Genomic DNA, 17,404 nt, shown 5'->3' with positions numbered 1-17,404 from the left:
TTTCATAGCTATGGGCATATTCACGAAGCGTATTGAAGGTATTGGATTTAATGTCGTCAAAATGTTTATGATAAGTCTTCGAGGCTTATCTGTGTTAATACGAGTACAATGAACTGCTAATTACTATCAATCAATAATACCATTAAAACAAACAATTATAGACTGGATGAAATAAGAAAATATTTTGTATTGAAGTAAAAGTAGACCAAAATCCCATATATGATCAGCAACCAATAAATGAATTAGTGGATAGGTCGATGTTTGGTAAGCACCGACAGATCCAGCAACACATCATATTTGCAACAATAAGTTTTGTTAAAGGTCACACACACTTTTTCTTCCACGAACGCTACTTTTGTATACAAGTAAGTAAATAAACTGGTGCCCTTTGAAGTAATGGCATTGTTAACGTTGTTTTCGACTTTGATCGACGTTCGGGAAATCCCCTAAACTTTACCGATACTCTCGTGCATAAGAACAGCTAAACGATCACACTGTCTGGTTTCGATAACAGGTCAAATGCTTTTATATCCCATTGTAGTTAACAAGAAGTAAGTAAACGATGATTGAACTAACGGTAGCATTGAGCCTTATACTCTACAGAAAATATCACCAGGGCAATACAGAAAGCAAAGAATCTTTCTTCCGTATCATCACTGTGCAACACATTGTGGTTAATTTGGAAATGAAAATCATACATGCAGTTGCAATAAAAAAAGGCATCATCATCTTTGACGCTTACGATTTAATTGTAATTACTTACATAGTTTGTAGTATGATGTACTAAATACATCATAATTTGACTTTTAGTTTGACAATATTTTCACATTATTTATTTCAAAAGAGAACATATTCTCTCATCAAATTTGTTTCTTAGAGATATATCACTTCATGAAATGATAACATAAGTTGATTTCTATTTAAATTAAATATTAAAAGAATTTGCATATTCCACGTACCAAAATGTTTTTCAAAGAAATCTAAAATATAATGTAAACTATATAAAAAACTTATTCTTGCCAAGTACTGACACTATCAAACAATGTATACATTCATTTAAGGAAGACAAAACGATGGCAAAATACCAAAATGTGTTCATCGATATTAATAATATATATATATATATATATATATATATTTTTTTTTTTATATATATTTATATATATATATATATATATATATATATATATTCCTTTCGGTAGTTCTTCCGTCAACTAATTTTTCCATACTCATCGATTTTGATAGTCGGCGATTAATGCTTCCGTCTAGAAAGGTCTTCTTATACGATTTCCTGATATTCCTTTGACAAAAAGTTAAAAAATCGATGTAGTTGAATTACTGATCCACATTGGTTATTAAGGAAGTTAAAATATCAAGGATTATCTATGATTTGCAGAATAAATATCACCCTGATAACAAACCTTTGTTTAACTCTCGAAAGGTGGGTTACAACTCAATCGTATTACAAGCAATCCTTGGATGAAGCAAAATATGTTAATATAACTTTTTATTCCTTTGTTGTTCTTACCTTATCCTCATTGCACAAGGCAGCCAGCTTAAATGATACGTCATCAATTTTAGGTCTTTTTTTCTGCAGCCGCTTCCCAACAAGTTATCATCACCTGCCAGCAGTGGCGGCGGAACCGGGGGGGGCTTGGGGGGGCTCAGCCCCCCCAATAAAAAAGTTGAGGGGGCAAATGCATGATAAGCCCCCCCAATATTTACCAAGGCTCCTAAACGTGCATCTGCCCATTTTTCAATGCAGTATACTTGTCGATCTGTCCGATGCACACGTATACTATACAGGTGTAATAATTTTAGTAAATGCTGGGGGACCCTCGGCCGTCCCCTGGCTATAGACCACATTGTCACCCCAACCGCTTCTTCACGCCCCGTGAAAAGTGGAAGCAGTGAGTGTGAGTACCGGTAAGCTCAACACAACTTCGTCTTAGGCCAATGACTTGCCTCATTTCAGCCAGTTCTCCAACATCCCCTTACTCAGTGGCGAAGCGTCCATACAGTCAGGGGCGGATGCCACCCCCCTGACGGACTCAAATAGACTGCTGGCGCCCTTTTCAGCTTTTCACTACTTTTTACTTATTCGCGATTATTGACTATTTTATTGCGCTCTCATCTATCTATTGACATTTGTCATATTCTGTTGGTGTAATTTTCCGACAAAATGGCGACGACACCTATTTATTCTCCGTTTATCTGCAAATTAGCAAGGCCCGGAGAGGGTCATTTCCTGCAATCTAGGGAGTATCTTTACTCAAAAAAATTCTGTAGGCTCCGCGCCAACCTGTGGTGGCGCTCCGCTTAGATAGTGTCGAAAGTGCCCCTACAGACCATTCTTGCCCCCCTCCCCCGACCAATACCCCTAGCTCCGCCACTGTCCTTACTACACTCAAAAACGTCTTTGCGAGTACACTACGAGTAATAGCTAATCTCTTAAACCACCATCGGATATACAAATAACAATGTTTTTACAGACTTTTACGTGCAATCAGAGAAATTGCAGGCTTGAGACCCATATTTTAGGGCTAGGTATTCGAAGCATAAAACACTCGGGAAGTGCCGTTTCCGGCCATCTGGGGGTTTGAAAAAACCCAAAATTTTCTTGTACGCTCCGCGCCAACCGATGGTGGCGCTCCGCTTAGATAGTCTCCACACATTAGCCCCCCCAATAATTTTTCCGTTCCGCCGCGCCTGCCTGCCAGCTGAAATGAGAACAAACGGAGCCAATGTATATATGAAAAACATGGAAAGGGTGATAAGAGAAAGACTGGTACAGGAAATACAAAAAGGCTTGCTTACATGACCCCTGGGCAGTTATCAGGAAGGAGCTGCTGTTTTGCGCGAAGGCTCTTCTCGACATCAGCTCTGGCTTTTCCTTGGTACGGTTCCGATCCTACACAGCGGTAAAGAATTGGATACCCCATAGAAATAAAGAAAGTGTCTTCTTTTTCCATTTCCCAAAAGGAATTTTATTTGCTTAATATATATTTACAACGCATAGAAAAGAATAAATTATTTGCGCCTTTTCATTGATGTTAAATTACAATGCCATACAAAAACACCATTGGCCTATCATGCAATAATACGAAATCAAGCTACTTAGAAAGTAAAGGATTCAATCGCATATGATCTACAATATCCAGTTATATAATTTAAATTCCAATACCGTAACTGAAAATTTCCCAGAGGAGAACACCAAATGACCAGACATCTCCTGCGGCAGAAATCGTTTCATGTAAGAGAAACTCTGGAGGCATCCACTGAAAGGGAACATTCTGTGCGAAAGAAATGTAGTTTATATATATATATATATATATATATATATATATATATATATATATATATATATATATATATATATATACACACACATACATATGTATATATTCATTATCCGGTACTTTGAATGAAATCCCCTGTATTTATGGAACAATATAGGAGGTTTTATTAGCTATTGGGGACATAAATATCCCTGTAAATATAATTAATTAAAGTTTATTTCTAAGCTAAATTGGAAACAACACTTTTGAGCAAATACTGACTTCATTCCAAGTTAATTCAGTCCATTCTTTAGCCTTTTATACAGAAACAAAGTTGTATAACTTGCACTTCCCTGACGCTGTCAACAAGACTTTCTTACTTCGAAGACCGGGGCTGATGAACTGTTAATACAGTTTAAGCAATTGTTAGTTAGTAAAGTAATTAAGCACTATATCGAAATCTAAGAGAATCAATGATATAGCACTTCCTTAAAAAGCCTTAACTTTTGATACCTGGGCCCAATGTTTTTGTTGTTTGCTGAAGTGTAATTATTTACAGGAGAAACTACTCCTCCACCTTTGGACAATATGTTGCTTGGAAGTATTTATTATCTTTTCATTATTATTCTCCTCTTAGTTCTTGTTTATGAACCATTGTACATATCTTTTGGATCATAGTGCCTAAGCAGTCACAACTGAGATCATATCATAAATATTAAGACTGCACAATTAAAAAATAAACGTTAACGGCAGTCCATGTTCTTAACCCCTTTTAATAAACTTAGCCACACTGTTTTGCTGTGCCGCACATACAAGTAAAGCATCATCAGTCTTCTTCTGATGTTGATTTGACCAAGGCTATTTGATATCATTGGTGCCATTTTCGTATCCATATTTAACATTTCCCACATGTGTTGATTTACATATCCTCCCACTATAAGGAGAAAATACACTGGAGTGGAATAAACTTACTCTATGTGTTGTCAAACACTTTAATCCTCTCGCCACCTGAAGTGCATATTTTGGTAAATGATCGGCGTTTCCCTTCTCCGCAACTTGAAAACGCTTCTGTTTAGTATTGCCATACTGATGTACTTTCTGGGAACTGAACTCTTCAGTTAGGTGATCTGAGAGAGTTCCTCCGCTTTAATATTCACAAATCAGATTTTTTGGTACTGAAAAGTAGTAACCATATAAAGTTATTCGAATGCAAATCAGTGATTAGTAGTTTATTTACAAGAACAAACAAAATGACCTTATTGAATTCAAGTTTTAATCATATATTTTTCTTGTTCTCTCATTTGTCATTATTTGTATATATTTTAGTATTTCCTTAGAGCACAACATATATGCCAAGAAAAAGGCCTGCACTGTTAAGGTTGAATGGTTAATACCACATTTTGACAAGTGCGAGTATTCGTACCTGTATCACACCATACAAGAAGCTTCATAATACTATTATCACCGGGCAGTTTTAATATGTGTTGAACCTCTGAACTTTGTAATTTATTCATCCGCAAAGTTGAATCACCTGTTAAGCAATCAGTTAGTAGATTGTTAAACGCATTGAGGTTATCACTGTCTCATCCACTGTACACTTTGATTAGGACGAGTTGAGTTTTCAAATGTTTGTTTTATCTCTTTTAATCACATAACATTCGATGAAATTGTCGACGGGGTTAACACAAGTCATTCTCCTTACAATATCATACTGCATTCACACGCGTTATGTTTTATATATGTCATTGTAAAACAATATGTATTGAAGATGTTACTTTCTTTTAGTCTGCTAAGGTAATATTCAAAGTAAATACCTGACAAAGTTCTGACCACAGCTTCTAGATTCCCTTCTGCTCTCATAACCAAAGCCTTGTGATATCGTAACATTCCTTTTCCAGGTAAATTTGAAACTAATTTCACATTCGTCTCTGGGACTTCAAGATTCTTGTTCTTCTTATTCTTATTAACTTCAAGTTCCTGCAGATCCATGTAAGCTATAAAGACGGAAGCGTGACTTGGTGTGATATCATAACTAACTTTAACTTTAAGAATAATACATATTGCATACAACTGCCAGTCGTGTCGTGATTTGGTCACACTGATGGTGTTTGGTAACATAATACATAGCTAGATACCACTTATTCCCAATCTCCAATTTAGTGAATATTGAAAACCGTGCTATGGATTTTGTTATCAACATAGAGAACCCAATATTGTCATAAGATGATTGGCAGGCTTGTTTTGTGCTTATCAAGCAACCTCTAGAAGCAGATAGTTAAGTGGAAAAGCTATTGAACACTTTCAAAAGTGAATACTCTGCTACATTACTAGGTGCATACTTCATAGTGTTTCAATATTTGGTCTCCCCATTGTTTGATCTTAAAGCCATTTTTGATGACATGAAGAATTTTTCTTGAGAGATTTACTTTCACATCAATGCGTCTATCTGCGAAAAAATATACAATTTCAGCGATGAAAGTGTATGCTTCCGTTAGGAGATATTTCGGTGGCAGATGATAAGTGGGAAATTAAATTCAAAATCTTGTTTATTGTTAAGGAACACTGCTGCCAGTCTGTGTTATATTTGATGTACTTTTAATTTTTTAAGAATTCAAACTTTGCACATCTTCGGCTCATCAATTGAAGTGGCTGTTCTACTTGCCCTATCGTACAGGTCGTTAGGTCAAATACTCATATGGCAGACAAAATTGAATAGAAAATGATGTTTAATAAATAAAAAAATAAAAAAGTTTTAAAAAAAATGTGAACACTTTGTCCCCGTTCTGGCGTAGTGACGAATGTTCAAAATGTGAGTTTTGAGAAAACGTGTTCTAAAGATTTTCATATTTTGACTTGAGTATAGCGTAACTAAAAGAGGATCTTTTTTACCGAAAGTTGTCAATATTTTAAATATAACAAATAGAACTTTGAGTTCTCATGTTTGTTGCTGATCGAAAAAATTCTTACATAGTAGTAATTTTAGTGTAAACATATTCGTCGTTATGTCAAGTCATTTTCAGTTAATTTTAGACATTCGCCACACATTCGTCACTATGCTAGAACTAAATTTTGAAGTTTCGTCCTGTCACAGACTTGTATTCGTCACTTTTGTGTGTAGTAGCCATAGGGTACACCGTGAATGTTCACTGTCACATGGGGAGAGGAAGGGGGGGTGGTTAGGTGGAATAACCTTAAGATAGAAGAAAATAATCGAAGGGGTGGTACATTGGTCTTATTAATTTTAAAAAGAATGTCCACGGTTTACTTGAATGTATAAAATAGACAAGGAATGGGTTATACGCAGGTATCAACATACGTGTTTTAGTATGTTTTGCTTGAGTGGCATGGATGGAGTCGGATATGACGAGGGTAGGTGGTGTATAGGGCAAGGAGAGCCGGCTGTTAAAATGGTGTTATATTGGTCTTATTAATTTAAAAAGAACGCCCACGTTAAGTTGCAATGTATAAAATAGACAAGGAATCTGTATGGGTTATGGGCGGATGTAAGTGTTTTAGTATGTGTTTCTTGGGTGAAATGTAGGGTGTCGGATAAAGAGATGTTGAGGTAGGGAGGGCAAGGAGAGCCGGCTGCAGAAAGGGTTATATATTGGTCCTATTTATTTTAAAGAACCCCCACCATTTTCTATAATGTATAAAATAGACAAGGTATATGATGAAATGTGAACACATGCAGTTGCAAAAATAATAGTTCCAGTGGCGTAATCTGTTAAGTCGGAACTCTTATAAAGCACACAGACTACGGAAAATTGTGTGCAATTCTTCATTTTCAAGTTAGTGTATTACGTGAAATGTCTCTGACAATAGTTTCTAAGTATCCTTCAAACGCTTTGGGAAGCTATTCCACTATACTATCCCCTTAAACGGAATGTGAAATTGTATTACGCTCACAGGCACATTCATAATATCCAACCCAACAACTGTGCCATTGTTCAAGTGTTTCCAAGTTGTACAATAGTATGTTGTTCCTTCTTTTTTTTCCTTCCAGTATACATATAAAAAAATTCTTACGCTCACAGGCACATTCATAATATCCAACCCAACCTCGTGTGAATCCTCAGATTTAAAGAAGGAAATAACTGTGTCATTGTTCAAGTGTTTCCAAGTTGTACTGCGGTATCTTGTTCCTTCTTTTTATTTCCTTCCAGTATACATATAAAATTTATAGAGAGGAGTCATATAACACCTCAACAAGAAGAATAACTCATATAAAAGTTGTTTTTTTTAAGATGATAGGATAGCAAACAGTCCAAGAATAGCTAATGTAAAAAGGGAGAAAATGTCAAGATGATAGGATATCATATGAAATACATCTACTAATACAAAAGTTATTACATAAAACGATATAACAAACAGACTATAACAAACATTCTAAGTGCTCGAATGGAATGTATAAAGCAGCACGGTAAATAAATGAGTTGTTGTAAACTTACGTTCGGTATTTTGTGTGGATTTCTTAGATTTCTGCTCGATTTGTGCAGGAGAGTTTTTAGTACAGTATACAGAGGGTTATTCTGATCACTGTCAATCCTATTAGCCATTCTTGTAAACTCAGGTCTTGCAGCAGCATTTACCTTTTCTAAAAGTATATTGTATTCTAAATATTCTAAATGATACGGCATATTTTGTTATATAAATTTGTGAGTTTGACCTAATTTCATCAGTATATATAGTAAATAATATACCATATAATGGACCCCCTCCTCCCACCCCAAGACACACCAACCTTTATTTCCAATATTTCCGATAACCCATTATCCAACCTTACTTGTCTGGACCATCCTTGAAGAATTTGTGTCAGCCAATGAATAAGCGATGTTTCTTCGATAAATCGTAAAAGATCCTTCATTAATTGATTTGGCAAGACAGTATTAAAGGTTGCTATACAGATTTTCTAGTAATTCGGTCCAAACGCCCACCCTCCTCCCCTCCTCGTCCTGTGTAGCAAAGTAACTACGGTACTCAAGTATAAACTATGCTAGTACCTTCCAAAGTTTCATGTAAAAGTATGTGACCTTCAATTATGTAACTAGGTATTACTTAGCTAGAAAAAGGTAGTTTTAAGTTAGGCTAGAGTAATGCTCGTGATGAGCAAAGCCGCCAACAGCTAAGAGAAACCGTACTTCTTTAAGGAGATGTTACATTTTTAACGTTTATTTATATATGAAATTGAAGACTGGAGGAAGTCTTAAATGGAAATGAGCTGGCGTTTGCATGTTTTAATTTGTCATAAAACTGGTATTTGTTTATTGAACTGTTTACATTCACATTGAAAAGGTGACAGGACACCAAAATATTACATTATATCGCCCCCCCCCCCCCCCAACCATCCCAAGTGGCACTGTGACATTACACATTGGCAAAAAGTTGGTCCATGCCACGACTTTTAAAACCAATTTACTCCCGTACCGTGCAAGAAAATGGACTTTTTAGGGATAAGTTCATCACAAGGATCTTGGTGATATAAGTTCATTATGATGGTTTGGGATTCCTTCCCTTTAATCCTTAGGTATGGTTAGGCTAACTCTAAGAATGGCTTAAATTAATTAACATTGGTCTAGGTATTGTAGTCTTCGCGGTCACAATTAAAATTTGAGTGATTTATTCATCATTTTTATACGAGTTACACCCATTGTCATCAATGTCCGTCAGTGACTCACACCACCTGTTTCCTCATTTACACGTAAACAGCTCTAATTAAATGTACCGACAGTCACACTGTTACACCGATTCAGTAGAGATAAATAGCGTTACTCCAGTCTACCCTCTATAGCTACTATAGCAACAGATACAAGCATAGAATGTTCTGCAATCCTAACACTAGGCTATTGTTGACCCACACCTCATTCTGTTTTCACGAGTTATGCTATCGTATATTACGGAAGCGTAGAAGGGACATGGTGATGAAAGAGTAACAAACTCAACAAAATGACAACATTTTGAAAATTGACGTTTTGCCGAGATAAAAATCGTCAAAACGACAACTTTCAGGTTTTTGTCATTTTGATGAGTTTTTGTATCTAGGCAAAACGTCAATTTTCAGAATTTTGTCGTTTTGACGACTTGTTGTATCTCGGCAATAACGTCAATTTTCAGATTTTTGTCATTTTGACGACTTGTTGTATCTCGGCAAAACGTTGAGATTCAATTTTTTGTCATTTTGACGACTTGTTGTATCTCGGCAAAACGTCAATTTTCAAAATTTTGTCACTTTGATGACTTGTTGTATCTCGGCAAAACGTTGAGATTCAAATTTTTGTCATTTTGACGACTTGTTGTATCTCGGCAAAACGTCAATTTTCAGAATTTTGTCATTTTGATGAGTTATTGTATCTCGGCAAAACGTCAATTTTCAGAATTTTGTCATTTTGACGACTTGTTGCATCTCGGCAAATTAAATAATTTTGTCGTTTTGACGAGTTGTTAAACTCGGCAAAACGTCATTTTTCTGAATTTTGTCATTTTGACGAGTTTGTTTCTCTTTCATCACCATGTCCTTTCTACGCTTCCGTAGTATATGAATACTGTATTAATCAATTAAATGACGAGATGAACTAATACAGATATTACCTTCCCATAATCCTGGGTGTTTTCAAATGGCAGTCAGTTGGTTCTCAAGTCAGTATGACATGGTTGTTATGTTCGGCTTGTTCCAAAGGGACATATTCGTCGATATGCAAAAATGCATGGACCTTAGACAAATATTGTTACTGAATGGTTGTAATGATTACTAAAGTATTCGTCAGTATGTAAAAACGAGAGTGGGTCTTAGGTGGACATTCGTCAAAAATGAGTCAGAAAAAAACGAAAAAATAAACAGTTTTAAAACTTCTAACCCGGCTTAACCGATTCTTCACCCTCGAATAGGTAAGAATAATATTTAACTCAATTTCGCCAAAAGTGCACGTTCGCCACTACGCGAAAACGGGGACGACTTTTTGTGTATTAATTTTTTTTAGAAACAGTTACCTTTTCATTAGGCTTGCCATGACCACATTCATCATAATTTGTTATATGAATTATATCAAAGAAATAAAATAGAAAAATAGAAAATATAACCCATATATTCGCGATACAAAATATGCTACGCGATTGTCCCTATTGTTGGTAGAGTTTATTTGGTAGACCACCTTGTAGCGAATTCAATACAAAGTGCAGGTATAAGTTACTTGAGAAACTCTCAAGTTTTTGGTCATCGGTGAGGAACAGGGATGGGGCTCGGCATATATTTCTCTTTTAACAATTTAATTGTAAATATTATCCTCCTCCCCATACCCCATACCCCACCTCCTCTTAAATTTTCAAACTGGACCAGACCCTTTATGTCCCTTAGCAAAACAAAATAACATTGTAACAAATTGCCAAACTGTTAGTGAAATATCCATCTTATATTTGAAAAAAATGTCAACATTATTAATTAAACAATCTACCTCTATTTTCAGCTCCTTTTATTTCTTCGATTTGGTTAGTGGATCTGTAAACGAAGTAGACCTGAATGGTCAGTTATTTGCGTGGATTTCAAATGTGTAGGGGGAGGGATTCAAATTTCCCCCGAATAATTAAGGTTTGGGCTGAAATTTTGTGGAAGGGCCATAGGAGAATAAACGATTTTGAATAGGGTGTGGTTGCACATGGTTCATTTCCCTCTATATAGAGGTACCTGTGTTCCACCCCACCTCCTCTTCCAAATAACAAATATGATTTAAACGTCCAATAGTGCATTCTGTCCAAACAATTAGCTCTTCATGGGAGGCAAGATGTGAATAAAGTATTTAATAATCGAGGGTTGTTGCCCTGGGGTCTTTGAAGCAGAATCTAATGAAGGAGGGTTAGGATTCTCCCAAGGAAAAACAATTGTAAATTTAGAACGAAATGGTGCATTTGGAAAAAAAAAGTATTCTTACCTGGGTTCTGTTTTCTTTCCGGGTCCTTTGTCAAACAAGAACAATATAATAAATTGCCAAGATAACAAAGTGAAACTATTAATGCAGTTAATGACGTATTTAAGCGCTTAAACTAAAAATCATTGTGCAGTAACTGAAATTAATAGTAGATTTTTTACACTGGCATATGTTTGCTACTTATTGTTAGAGAAATGCAGACAAGGTTATTTGGCTGACCCAAGGCGCCGCTCATATATCACCCTTTTGAACAAAATAGTTAAAAAATACTAGTTTGTCTGGTGCAATCATAACATTTTAGAGGAATTTTACGGAGAAAGTTAAAGAAATGAGTCACAATATTTAGTATTGAAACTAACTATTGAAAGGTATATTGATACATGTAAATTTAAAATCTCCATTTAATTATAAATTAAACAACTTTGAAAAAGAGTTTATACACTATCATTTAACTGAAATATTGTTTTTGTTGTATACATTATATTGTAGTACTTAATTTTCTGAATGGTTCATACACATGTAGGTGAATCAGTGCTCAATAAGCTAAATTTTGATGTAATATGTGACTTTGTTTCATATGTGAAGATGTTATTGGGCCTCGTTATCGAAATGAAACTCTACTGAATTTAGATGTCAAAGACACTGAAAATGTATGTAATCTTTTTACAGCTAAATATGTGACCATATACTTTTCATCCACGTAGAAAATATTAAGTCAATACTAGAAACATGTACTTAAAGAGAAGAAGAGGAAAACGGCATACCTAGTCTGTCACGTGCGATCAAATAAATGATTACAATGATTAACACCACAATGATGATGGCCTCTACAATGCAGGCAGCAATACGCCCTGTATAGATGCATTCTGAAGATACAGAAAGAATACGTTTATAATTGTTACTATGAACAGCCGTACACGTTAAGATTGAGAAGAAATGTCAAACATATTTTTCTGCATTTTCACATTACGTTATGGGGACGTTGTATCTAATGCGAATTACTGAAGAATGCTTTCGCTACAAAGGCGAAGTCTTAGTCAAGTGTAACACTTGATTTCCAATGATCATCATATATTGTTATAATAGAGATGGTGAGCAACTCGAAACAGCCAAGTTAATAATGATTTCATCTGGGAAATCCACCTCTTAAAATTTTCATGTTTCCTTATTCGTCTTTCACTTTACACTATCAAAATTGTAGGATACAAATAGGCATTGGTAATGTGTACTGTTTTGGGGATATTGATGGTTGCTTGAGGTGAGTAGATAAGTTCTTGAAATGCACTGTATTTGCTTTTACTCTCATTTCTTTGTAAACCATCGATTGAGTATAGTTGACGAAATGAATCGGACAAGTGAGATTTGGGGAATCACTTTGGATAGAGTCGCGTTTGGGCTTTAGTTTCAAAGTTGTATAATTTAGAATAAAAAAAGACAGAAAAGAAAATTACGCAGCATCTCTCTCCGTGTGCTGGATGGATAAAACCTGCAATTGCTGATAAAATACATTTTCTTATACTGCAGTTAAGTTATATATTTTCGTAGGAAATCGTGAAAATTAACGAAAAGCAGATGTACTATGTAAACTAAAAAGGAGAAGATATTTTGTGAAAACAGCTCCGAGGTGTTTGTTCTTTAAAACTTTTATAAGTTTGAAAGAGGGTCAATCAGCCTTTGAAAAATAAAGTTCTTCATATATTGAGTAGTGCAAGCAAACATATTAAGAAATGGCATTATGTATATTTTCATTGATCTTCGTTTGTTAGTAAATAAAAGGTAGAAGAAAACACAGTTCTTAACTTGTGTTGGTGTCTGCTCCGAAGCATTACAGGACTCTTTACACCGGAAGTGTGTCAAAGGACAGGGTATCCCATCTTTGAAGCGAAGTTTTTGTTGCCAATGACACCTTTTTTTCTCTGTTAAGTATCTAATGGTACCATAAGAAGCCTACCCTCACTATGCAACTCTCTAATTATCTGATAAACGTATGTATCGGCTATCAATCCCAGATTTGCAAGAGGATATTTTGAGAGTCATTAATTCATATGTTCCAAGAAACATTCACACTTACACATATTTGGTAGCACGAGACCGATATTTTTAACCCCTCTCTCTAGCATTAGTATATCATGCTGGTATTCAAATCGTCAACAGTGAAAAAAAATTCTAAAGATTAGTCATACTCATCGCAATACCAATCCTATTGCTAGCAATGAAAGTTAACTGATAATGAGAGATTGTAAACTACACTTACCTATAGACATATTACCAGTGTTAGATGGTTGTTCCTTTGTTGTTGCGCCATCTGCAAATTTGGGAATTATATGAAAACAATAAAAATAGGGATCCACGGAATTTCGCGTCAACTAAATCATAATAAATGGTATAGAGTATGCAAATTATTTCTAGCAATGAAAGATAACTGATCATGAGAGATTGTAAACTACCCTTAGCTATAGACATATTATCATTGTTAGATGGTTGTTCCTTTGTTGTTGTGCTAGCTGCAAATTAATATCGTCAACTAAATCATAATAAATGGTATAGATTATGCAAATTATTAAAACCATTGAGATATATATTTACTTCTTGACAATCAATTATTAAACTGCAAATGTGTTTGATATTATAAGTACGTCAAATTTAGAAAAAAATTGCATTGTACCATTGGTCATCGATGGATTAAAAACAAAGAAGTAAAACGTTGCAATCAATTGGTACGTATCTGTTTCGAAAAGAGTCGCTTCAGACCATTCGATTACTTTTTGTATAATTTATATAATTTAAATAAAACAAACTTCAGAAACGACTTGTATCAAACCGTAGTTGGAATTGTATATGTTAATGATGTGATAACCGTGATATTTATGAGTTGCAACGAGGCCTTGTATTTCTTAGGGTCTGGGAATAAACAATTGTAGTTTGATTTTTAAGTGCAGGAGGGCAAAAAGGTGGCACAACATTTCATAGCCGCATAAACGTTCATATATATTGTGTACAATATTATCACATATAGGTGAATATACCTATGTTGTATCCCGGTTTCTTCCTCTCGCACAGACTTGTGAATTCTTAACGACAAAGGCCCTTCTGTTACAGATCTTTAACTTTTCATTTAAAATTAACACTAAATTATATATATATATATATATATATATATATATATATATATATATATATATATATATATATATATATATATATATATCTGGTAACACAATACTCATGTTCTGACAAAACAGTTAAACCTGTCTCAACTCTCTTACTTATAAATCATGCACAGTGTTCAAACCTTCAAGAGTGACACAGAAATTTGGTAAAATAACCGTACTGGTTCGAATACCAAGCCGATTTTGTAACAAATAATGCAATTAAACATAAAGGTAAAGATTGGAAATTCCACAAACCTAAAGACTGAGGATCGGTGAAAGGTTGTTGTTCAGTTGTCACTACACTAGCTGCAAAAATTGAAATTAAAACGTATGAAAAAATAGTAGATGATGATTTGTCGGGTTAAAAATAACAACTGACAGCTAAATCATTGAGCAGCACATATTATTACGACACGTTTGTATTGTAAAGTAGCATAAACTGAACGAAACGTCAATGAAGCATAAAACGTTGGAGTCACATGTAATGCGATAAATGTAGCCTATATGCATAATAACATTTGAGAAATACAAACATACGTTTTTTTCAACTGTTCAATAGTTTGTCATAGTTAAAAAATGCAATATTGTTTCTTATCATACAATAGCAGACAGCAAAGGAGTATTTTCGACTTGTCGGCATAATATTTCAATGACTTTCTTAAAATAAGATATAACAGGTAATTCAGAGATAGTGGTGATTAAGTGAATATATACTGAAGTTGATTTTAAAATTGAGACTGCTGTAAGTCTACAATCAGATTTGATCTAAACAGCACGTTTGCTAAAGCAAGTAAAACTGCTCATATCGAACTCGTCGAACATAAAGATGTACATTGCTATAAATAGTCATTTTAATCGCGTTAATAGTTAAAAATTTATGGTGCTTTTTCTGAACGCTAATGTAGAGATTTGTTCAAAACGTGTACATCAAATACTCTGTTAAGACAAAAAAATACTTGTAGACATCTGGCATCCCTGTTTCAAGCCCTTGAGATTGTGGTTATTAAATACAGGGTGTTCTCATGGGGTTACCTTTGGGATGATCTACCTCAATTTGTTTTAGTTGAGAGGGGTAGAGGAGGGTAAAGGTATTATTTTGTAACCATCTTTACCACATCCACCATAGGATTCTCGGCATAAACCAAGTTCCTCTAATTGGGATCCCTGCCAGATATAAACCAACTTCCTCTAATTGGGATCCCTGCCAGACACAGTGCTACGCGTAGAAATTGGTTCCCTTTCAGATTCTAAGATTTAAATGAGTACGTTGGTTGCAACGTATCGACCTTAGAAAAAGCACCAGTAATATCAGAGGTAGGCGTTTTAGTGCAATGAAGATCATGATACTTCTTAGTGATAGAATAACCAGGATTATATACACTGGGTCCTCTTGAAATAAGTGAGTATATTCAACATGTAAAAAGTAGAAAATATATTGCACACAATCAAGTATTAAAATCATCATCAGGCAATGCAAGACATCTGTATTGTTGAATGCACACTTTAGAACATTTGACATGAGTCCACTGATTACAAATATAGCATCCAACTGCTACACTCTTCCCTCTCATATTTCGTTGACAGCTGACAGAGTGACACACATATGTGCCGAGATTCAACTCAACTTCACCACCGGTAATTGGGAACCAAACTTTAATTTAAGGCGGATAGGCCTTTGTTGGACAGTTATCGAACTAGTTCTTATGTCACAAAATAATAGAGCAGTTGTTGGGATCTTGCATCCCACAACAGTGACTCTAGCACATAAACGTACATTATTTGGGTAAAATTAACTATTCCAGTTCAAAAAGTAAAAGCTTGTAAACTTCAACGAAGAAGTAAGAGTTCATTGCACTAAGGGAGAGCAGTTTTAATACAAAAATATAATTAAAACGTAATTATAAGTATACCAGTTCCACGAAACCAGCTACATGCAACGCAAACAAAGATATCGAAATAGCACATGTTTCTCCACAATGAAAATGATGAAATACGTGGAGAATACCCAGGGCAAGAAACGGAAAGGCTAAATCGCTGACATCCAAGGATAAAGTAACACCACATAAAGAATGACACGTCAACTCTCCAGACAAAGAAGTACATGTCTATTTGCACTCATTTTACAAGATTTGCTGATAGTAACAAAAGTTGGTGATGTTTCGTACATCAGAAGACGATTTACATATAATGCCATGTAGTAAAATGAATATTTAAGAGTGTAGTAAGACTTGGATCTCGTTGACAATGTTCAATTAGTGAGTTGACTTTCCTGAAATAAAAGTGCTAAGGTGATTTTCGCCAATTTTAATGAAAAGCTGATGAGAATATATGCTATTCTTTGGTTCTTTCATACATGTTTCAAAATGCTGCTTAAAGCCATTTGATGTACTACAACTCACCTTACAAAAGTAATAAGATTTTGTTCAAAGCGGAGACGTTTCATAATAATACAGAATGATAGTGTTTACATTTCATAGTATTTGATATGTCTAACTTGGAGACGTGATGACACCGAACCAAAACATTATACATTTTTTAGAATTTGCGCTTGTTCTTACAATGCTATCTAAAACTAAACATACACACATGCTGCGGCCACTAAATTAAACACCCTGCTTTGATATTCTGTAAATATAAATTAGCTTTCGAAATTTAAATGCAAAGAGGCATTAATAAAATTTCAACAAAGAATCAGTTCTGAATTCCCCGTTTTCGAGTACAGAAAGACTTAATTGAGCGTTATTAAGAAACTATTTCCTAGCAAGGACAGTTGGCCAAAAAGTGAATGTAAGTCCACATACCCTTAGTTCTTGTACGCTCATTGGTAGACGGGGACGAATTTGTTACATTGGCTGTATAAGGTAAGGCAGTGGTACCTGAAGGTTTAAATATGGAGGTTATTAATTAGCCTTATCCTTAGCCTTCGCCTTCGCACTCTCTTTCGCATGGTGATGATTATGATGTCGATGACGACGACGACGACAACGACGACGATATTGACAATGACGATGACGACGGCGAGGAGGACGAGAACGAGGAGGGGTTGAGGAAGAGG

At 35.1% G+C, this 17,404-nt stretch overlaps 1 protein-coding gene and 1 long non-coding RNA gene across 2 annotated transcripts; both read right to left on the bottom strand.

Moving 5' to 3' along the window:
- Positions 1-2,831: 2,831 nt before the first annotated feature.
- Positions 2,832-4,489, bottom strand: LOC139977559 (uncharacterized). The gene is made up of 3 exons (XR_011796594.1): positions 4,251-4,489; positions 3,185-3,293; positions 2,832-2,911 (listed from the first exon to the last, which is right to left on the bottom strand). It is a non-coding gene; the product is annotated as an uncharacterized lncRNA (long non-coding RNA).
- A 162-nt stretch (positions 4,490-4,651) lies between these two features.
- On the bottom strand, positions 4,652-16,124 carry LOC139977263 (uncharacterized). Its single transcript, XM_071986551.1, has 7 exons — positions 14,605-16,124; positions 13,452-13,502; positions 11,962-12,063; positions 11,201-11,225; positions 10,727-10,770; positions 5,093-5,272; positions 4,652-4,809 (listed from the first exon to the last, which is right to left on the bottom strand). Exons 2-7 carry the CDS (start codon positions 13,459-13,461, stop codon positions 4,652-4,654), a joined length of 519 nt encoding a protein of 172 aa, XP_071842652.1. The 5' UTR covers positions 13,462-13,502; positions 14,605-16,124.
- Between the last annotated feature and the right edge of the window lie 1,280 nt (positions 16,125-17,404).

Source organism: Apostichopus japonicus, chromosome 12, assembly GCF_037975245.1.
Source record: "Apostichopus japonicus isolate 1M-3 chromosome 12, ASM3797524v1, whole genome shotgun sequence".
In the NCBI taxonomy this organism is placed as follows: domain Eukaryota; kingdom Metazoa; phylum Echinodermata; class Holothuroidea; order Aspidochirotida; family Stichopodidae; genus Apostichopus; species Apostichopus japonicus.
This window is presented reverse-complemented; position numbering and strand designations above follow the sequence as displayed.